The 7,291-nt window shown below is 44.8% G+C and overlaps 1 protein-coding gene across 1 annotated transcript; it reads left to right on the top strand.

Moving 5' to 3' along the window:
* Window positions 1-490: 490 nt before the first annotated feature.
* On the top strand, window positions 491-5,494 carry IAH1 (isoamyl acetate-hydrolyzing esterase 1 homolog (S. cerevisiae)). The gene is made up of 6 exons (XM_009893267.1): window positions 491-649; window positions 1,057-1,109; window positions 1,575-1,723; window positions 2,549-2,710; window positions 4,470-4,588; window positions 5,327-5,494. Exons 1-6 carry the CDS (start codon window positions 491-493, stop codon window positions 5,492-5,494), a joined length of 810 nt encoding a protein of 269 aa, XP_009891569.1.
* The last annotated feature ends 1,797 nt before the right edge of the window (window positions 5,495-7,291 follow it).

A 7,291-nucleotide genomic window follows, 5' to 3' on the forward strand; every position in this document is an offset into this window, starting at 1 on the left:
AGCCCCTCAGGCGGGATGATGGCCGCTCTCCTCAGGGCTCCCCGCTCTCAAAGCCCGCTTTGACACAGGCCGGCGAGTAGCGGGGATCGGCCTGGCACCGTGAGGCGGGAAGGGGAGCGGGGAAGTAGGAGTTGTGTCCCCCATTGGGTCTCCCAGGAGAGTGCTCCAGGAGCGTTCACGCCTGATCGTCTGTTTTTCGGACGGGGCGGACGGCCTTTTGCCTGCCCGCTCCTCCCGTCCCCTCCATCCCCGTCCTGGCGCAGGGTGCAATCCCTCCATGTCGCTCCCTGCAGCCAGCTCACCCGCCTTGGAGACACATTCTGCATCGACATGACCAGACCGTGGCTTGGTGAACATCACCTTTGAGGCAGTAGCAGCTTCGTAGCATTCTTTTTGGGTCGCTGCCTTCTGTTGCGTGGTGGAGTGGGTCACAGAGCTGCTCTGATGGAAAATGAGTTGGCTGAAGACAAAGGTTTATCTTTAATGAGAGATGGGTTGTGTGAAGCTGGGCGCTGTGCAGCTCTGTGGGCAGGTGGAGCTGTCGCAGGGAGGATGGCGCAGCACTGGGGATGAGGAGAAGGGATTCATTTTTCCGCTGCTCGGAGAGGCAGGCAGCAACCGGCGCTTGGACACAGCGTGTGGAGAGAGGGTTTTCGAGAGGTGCTCTCCAGAACGAAGGCACAGTGCAAGGATCTTAGAAATACAGCAGAAAAAGGGGAAAAGGAAAAAAAACAAACAGAAAAGCTTCACAGGCCAAAATGAAACTACAGCCTGACAGCCATCGGTTTTGATTACGATGGGACCGCAGGGTGTCTCCCGCTGTAGGGGTGGCCCCACCTTGCCTCTGATGGCAGTCGTGTGTCTAGGTGAGGCCAGAGGGCTGTTTGCCCTCTGCGGGGACAGGGCAGGCTGGGAGGGAGGCATAGGCATCACTGCTGCGGCAGCGCCAGAGGCCATGAGAAAAACCTCTTGAGGAGGGAAGGTGCCGGTGGTGGGACTGACCTGCTGGGGAGCAAGTTCTTCCAGTGAAGGTCTGACCATGTTCCTTGCTTTCAGTACTCCTTCCAGGAAAATGGCTGGGCGGCATCCCTTGCTGAGAGACTGGTCAGGTAAGAGCTTAATTTCAAAAGTAATTATTTCCAGCATGCAAGAAGCCGTGCAGGTTTCCTAAAAGAAAACCAACACAAGTTAATATTTAATGTATATTTATTTATTGACATTTATTTATTTATTGGAGTGGAACTGCCTTAGCGTGACCTGCCCAATACTGGTGGAAACACTCATTGGGTGTTTCTTTTCGCTCAAAGCTTGAGGGGAAAGAAAAAAAAAATCCTTAGCGATTGTCCAGTTTGTTGTTCTGGTTTCATAGCCTTAAGTGACAGATGAATACTACACATGCAATTTGTGCGTGCACCTTCAAAACATGAAGTTATAATCGCACTGACAACTCCTGCGACTTCTCGTTTCTGAGAAGGATGGAGGCAGGTATCCTGACAAAATGGTTCAAAATGTCCCAAGTTTTGTTCTGGTGGGCAAAGGAGAGATGTTCTTTTTGATATGTGTCTCTGTTTCAGAAAATGTGATGTTGTGAACCGTGGGCTCTCAGGGTACAACACCAGATGGGCTAAACTGATCCTTCCACGGCTGATCAGTAAAAGTACTGGTGCTGAGAATACTGTTGCGGTTACTATTTTCTTTGGAGCCAATGACAGTGCTTTGAAAGGTACGGTAGCTTGCTTTTTTTTTTTTTCCTGTGATCTGTTCTCTTAAGACAGTTTTACAGTTTAGCAGAAAAGAAAGAACATTACACAATGTAATGTTGCTTCTTTATGAAGCAGTTGTCTTTTTTTCATTTTTACAGTGGATTGTTTTCGGTCATTTTATTTGTATTTCGTGCAGTGCCTTCTATTTCTCTCCCTCCTACCAAGTTTTAACATTAAAAGTAAATTTCAAGGTACTCAAGAATTAGTCATACATCCATCACCTAAAACTGGAGTTGGGCATCTAGCTGATTTTTCCGCCCTTAAAGCAGTCTGATGAGTTCTTGGCAGATGACTTGAGGCAATCAGTCAGGGAAGGTAGCATTTGGATTCTCTTTAAGATAAGCATAGTGGCACGCAGAGCCAGTCTAATCAAAATTGTAACCTCAGTGCACGAAGGACTGTTTGTACATCCGTGGGAGTTTTGAAATTTTTCTCTGCATCCAAGAGAGTGAAAAATCTTAGCCTTTGTTTCAGGTGAAGTTTGAGGTGATTATGTGATGTAATACTAAGATACAGAGTTGCAAGACTGAAAAGAAAGAAAAAGGTGATTTCCTCTGTCCCTCATTTGTGTTAGTTGGAAGTGCTGTGTTTAAACCTTGATTTGTCTGCTTTGGGTATTGAGGAACAGCATTTTCCCATGACAACTGCTGAATCAATGGTTGAGGAGAACTGCTTACTGAAAATGGGTGCCCACGTTCATGTGCTGTGTAAAAAGCACGTTATGTTGGTTAATAAATCTATAAGCAGTTTAACGTCGCTAATGCCTGTGCTCCATCCCCTGACAGATCTGAACCCTAAGCAACACGTTCCTTTGGAGGAATATGCCGTGAACTTAAAGAGCATGATACAGTATCTGAAGTCAGTGGACATCACTGAAGACAGGATTATTTTGATAACGCCACCGCCTCTTCAGGAATCGGCTTGGGAAAAGGAGTGTCTTGCCAAAGGTAAAAGGGTGATATGGATGGGCCGAATTTCTGCATTTTATGGGCAGAGTGTAAGTTGCTGATCCCAGGCTGACAGATGATCAGCTTCACACTTGTGCCACATTGCAGTTGTGTTCTCTGAGTTGATGGAAAAGGACCGCTACCTGTTTTGCTAAACAGCTTTTGCGTAAGCTCGTGGAGTAACTACCAACTAATTAATAACTTTCTTTTGCAATTGTTGATTGATCTGTTCACGCATGAAACTGACAGAAGTGGCTGCCCGTTGAGAACATAGGTTTTGCCGAGATGTCCTAGGCAGACTGCATCGTGTCCTAGCAGCTTCCAAAATAACATGAATAATGGAAGAAATTTTGGCGTTCTGTGCCTTAGAATATTTTATAATAGTCGCAGCATATTTCATGTCTATTTGGATAAGCAATAATATCCTAGCCAGGTTTATTTTAAATAAAAAAAAAACCAAAACCCAAACCCAGAGAATATCGTATTTTAAGGATGCTAATAAAAGCACTTGAAAAAGAAGCAAAAGGTGACTAAATGATTTCTCATTATGTTGTTCAAGCTAATTCTAAAAATGGAGGCATAACAGCAGTGCTTACTTCATGTTTCTCAGCGGGTGGAAATTGCCATGATCCCAGGGACTTCAGCAGCGACAGTTCATACCTCCTGAGAGCGTGTCCTCTTTCCATTTGGACAGCTGGTCCAGTTCTTGGACATTTTAAAAAGACTTTAGAATTAGATTCAGGGCAATACAGAGCTGTCACCTTAGTTTTTGCAGGGTTTTCTCTAATTTAGGTGAAGATGACCTTATGTTTAAACTGCATTAAATTAGACTTACGGTATTGCATGACTTTCCATGAGGGGGCTTTGGTGTGTGGCAGCGATCACTGTGCAAAACAGATTTTGGACTATATGAACTTTCGGCCTTATCCAGCAGGGTAGTCTTTATGTTTAGTTTGGAAAAAGTAGAGAAAGTCCTAGAGTAGTACTCACAAATTGTGTAAGACAGTAGCAGCTGTAGCAGGTCAGAGCAAACATCAGACATAGCCAGTACTTACTGTATACGTGACAGCAGATCCTTGGGTAGGGCGTAAGGGACAGGTCAGGTGCAGAATGGCCTTTCCCAGTGTGTGTGCCCAGCTCCCACTAAAGCTGCTCCAGCTGTAGTTTGCGAAACATGCACCTGTATTGTCCTTTTGAAAATCTGTTAGGTGAGCACACCATGAATGCTGCTTATCTGGCTCCTAGCTATCAAGTAACAGTTTTAAAATGTTGTTAATTTGTTTTCATCGTAAAGCTGTCCTTTTTCTGGGGTAGGGAGGGAGGAAACTTGCCTTTACAGCATTGAATCCGCCAGCATCTGTCCAAAAGAGATTGCTGTCTAGGGGTGGAACAAAAGACAGGGTGATCTTGGACTGCGGACCACAAATAAGGTGTTGTTTGCACAGTAAGCAGCAATATCAGATTGTCTGCCCTCAACCAGTATCCAGGAGAAATGTTCTGCTTATTTCTAGTTTTGTCAGATAAATACCAGAGCAAAGGAGACATGTGAAATGAGAGGATGAGGATGTTCACAGGAACATTCACATGAAGAGGTGCAAAGAGAAACTCAGCTTCCAAATGAGAGTGCTGTGGGAGACTTTAGTCTGTAATTGGTTATGTCTGCTGGTTTAGTGCACTGACACGCATCGTGTGCGCCACAAAAGACGGAAATCAAGCTGTGTCAGTTGTAACTGCTAAATGGTTTGTTTTGGATTGATAGGTGACAAATTAAATCGCCGCAATGCCACCACTGGGGAATATGCCCGGGCCTGTGTTGAGGTAGCTAGGGACTGTGGGACGGATGTACTCGACCTCTGGACACTGATGCAAAAAAATCAGGTATGATGTCATGAGAAAGATTTTTAAACTGTTACAAATTGTGAAATGCATAATTTAGTGTAGAGGAACCAGTAGTGCAGCATTATTACTGAAATGATATAAAATATAGCTAAATCACATTTTGGAATAGGAAGAAAAGATAATCCCGAGTGCTGCATACTGGGCTGGGAAAAATAAAGCTTAGTACAGCTTGACCATTACGTTAGCAGATGGCCCCTGGGTGCATTACACATAAATAACCCGCTCCTCGGACTTTGAACCGTGGCATAGTTTAGGTTGGAAGGGGCCTCTGGAGGCACCTCATCCAACCCACTGCACGGCCCTGGGCTAACTGCAAAGTTACATCGGGTTGCAGCGGTACTGTGCTGATGCTTCTGACCAAATGCCTCGTCCGTGTGACAGAGATTGCGGAGTTTCCGTAAGCAGATAACTCCAGTTCGGACACCGAATCTTTCCTCTCTCCTGCACTCACCAGCGCAGTAGACAGTTCAGTAGTGCAGCCTGCAGTAGTGCAGTAGACTCAGTGTTTTGTTTGCATCATGTAATCCCACGAGCGTTTCCTGATGAACAGCAGTGACTTTGGCCATCAGAACATTCTCTCGATATTACTACAAAGGGTGAAAAATAAAACCAGTCTATATACCAGCTGGTTTTGAAAAACTTATTTAAAAATTACTCAAGACCTTCCATTTGCAACTAGCAAAATATATTAATATGTGATTTTAACCTCCTGTGTAGGATTTTTCTTCCTATTTGTCCGATGGGCTCCATTTATCAACAAAAGGCAACAGCTTTCTAGCAGCACAACTTTGGTCACGTCTGGACAAAAAACTGTCTGCTCTTCCTTCCCTGCTTCCTTATTGGCGTGATGTGGACCATATGAACCCTGAGGCCAGTCTTTTGTGAGATCCTGCTCTGTGGGACAATAAAGATGAGACCACTCAGGGTGTGTCACAGGGTGGTTTGTCTGCATGCTGCTTGTGCCTGTAGTTTGAGTATCTGTGGGGCTGAGCACCTCTTTCCTTGGAAGACTTGGAGGAAAATGAGTCTCAGCTGCCCTGTGACCAAGGGCCAGAGGCTGCCCTGAGGAGTTCCTGGCCTAGCTGAGCTTTAGGGACTACACTTTGATTAATACCATCTACTAGCTTTAAACACCTCGGAGCTGGTAAGAGGCAGCAGCAAGGAGTTTGTCAACTGAAAGGAGGTTGTAGAGAGGTGGGGATCAACCTCTTCTCCCTAGTAACAAGCAACAGGACAAGAGGAAATGGCCTCAAGTTACAGCAGGGGAGGTTTAGATTGGATAGTAGGAAAAAAAAGTTCTTAACTGAAAGGGTTGTCAAGCATTGACACAGGCTGCCCAGGGGCGTGATGGAGTCGCCATCCCTGGAGGTATGGAAAAGATGTGTAGACGTGGTGCTGAGGGACGTGGTTTAGTGGTGGTTTTGGCAGGACTTGATGATCTTAACTATCCCTTCCAACCTAGACAATTCTATGATTCTATTCTAAGAGCCATTAATACCAATCCCAATTAATTTATTTGGCTGTAATACAGCAGTAAAAGCAGTTATCTGAGGCTTAGTGAGTCTTTTGATAGTGATATATTGGAGGGGTTTTAAAGTTTAACTTACTTTGGCACCAGCTTCTTGCATATAGACACAGACTTCAAAACACCACATGGTTTTAGGCAGCATAAAACTGGTGATGCACATGCTCATTTTGAGAAGCTTGGATCTTGAAGAAACTACTAGAAAGGGTCTGCATCATGTAATTTGCCACCAAGTCAAAGTGACATTTCACGTGAGCTTTGACCTTCATCCATAATTGAACAACTGATGTCACAGATGAGTACTGCATATAGTTTTTGGCTGAAAGAAGACAAACTAAAAAACTACCTTTACAAACTGCAAAAAATTGCCTGAAACCTAGATGAAATTCAACAAGCATGGGAAAAAAAAGAAAAAGTGGTTTGGGAAATAATTGGTTAGCCAGCTAGGGAGCAGAAGAACTGAGACCACTACCGGACCACGGAAGAGAAATAGTTGATCACTGCAACTAAACACCCCACATAACTCTGGGCAATATTAACAGCTATGTTGGCACAAACCAGATGAGGCCCGTGGTGAGGCCGTCGGTGACATATTTATTATGCATTGGGTGAGACAGAGACTGATGAAAGAGCATCAACATGTCCTGCTTCGTTAGTGCCACAAGGCTGCCTTTGCCTCACTAAATAACTAAAACAAGCTGGCCAAGACCTGTCATCTGCTGTGTAATAGTGTTATAAATTGCAGCATAAGTAGTTATTTTTCATATGCCTGGAGCTAGACCAGAAGCTAGTTTGATTTATAAGCATTTATGAATATTAAACTGGACTGTCCTTCCTGTAATAACTGCTCACAGTAAAGACTGGCTGAACAGTGTGAAGGGCTCCCTGTGGAAGCTGTGGATCTTCCTGCGTTAGATGTTACAAACAAACCGTGAAGTACCCATTTCACAGTTTCTGGAATGATGCTCAGATTTGGGGATGGATTCTGTGATGTCCAAGGCCTGCTCCAAACCTCAGTTTTCATGTTCCCAAGCATGTGCCACTGCCTGGTTTTGACCTGGGAAGTAAAGACCTTAGTGCTGAGAACAGGTACTTACACATTTGCTACCCGAAAAGGCACACGAGCACACACGCATACCTTAGATGCAAATTTCACC

The sequence above is a fragment of the Charadrius vociferus genome, unplaced genomic scaffold (genome assembly GCF_000708025.1).
Source record: "Charadrius vociferus isolate BGI_N301 unplaced genomic scaffold, ASM70802v2 scaffold269, whole genome shotgun sequence".
In the NCBI taxonomy this organism is placed as follows: Eukaryota; Metazoa; Chordata; class Aves; order Charadriiformes; family Charadriidae; genus Charadrius; species Charadrius vociferus.

What these genes read in the sequence shown, in the direction of transcription:
- IAH1 (XM_009893267.1), top strand. Translation starts at nt 491, where the DNA reads ATGGGTTGTGTGAAGCTGGGCGCTGTGCAGCTCTGTGGGCAGGTGGAG. An exon ending in CAATGACAGTGCTTTGAAAG is followed by an intron (nt 1,724 to 2,548) that starts GTACGGTAGCTT and finishes ATCCCCTGACAG; the next exon opens with ATCTGAACCCTAAGCAACAC. An exon ending in AAAGGAGTGTCTTGCCAAAG is followed by an intron (nt 2,711 to 4,469) that starts GTAAAAGGGTGA and finishes TTGGATTGATAG; the next exon opens with GTGACAAATTAAATCGCCGC.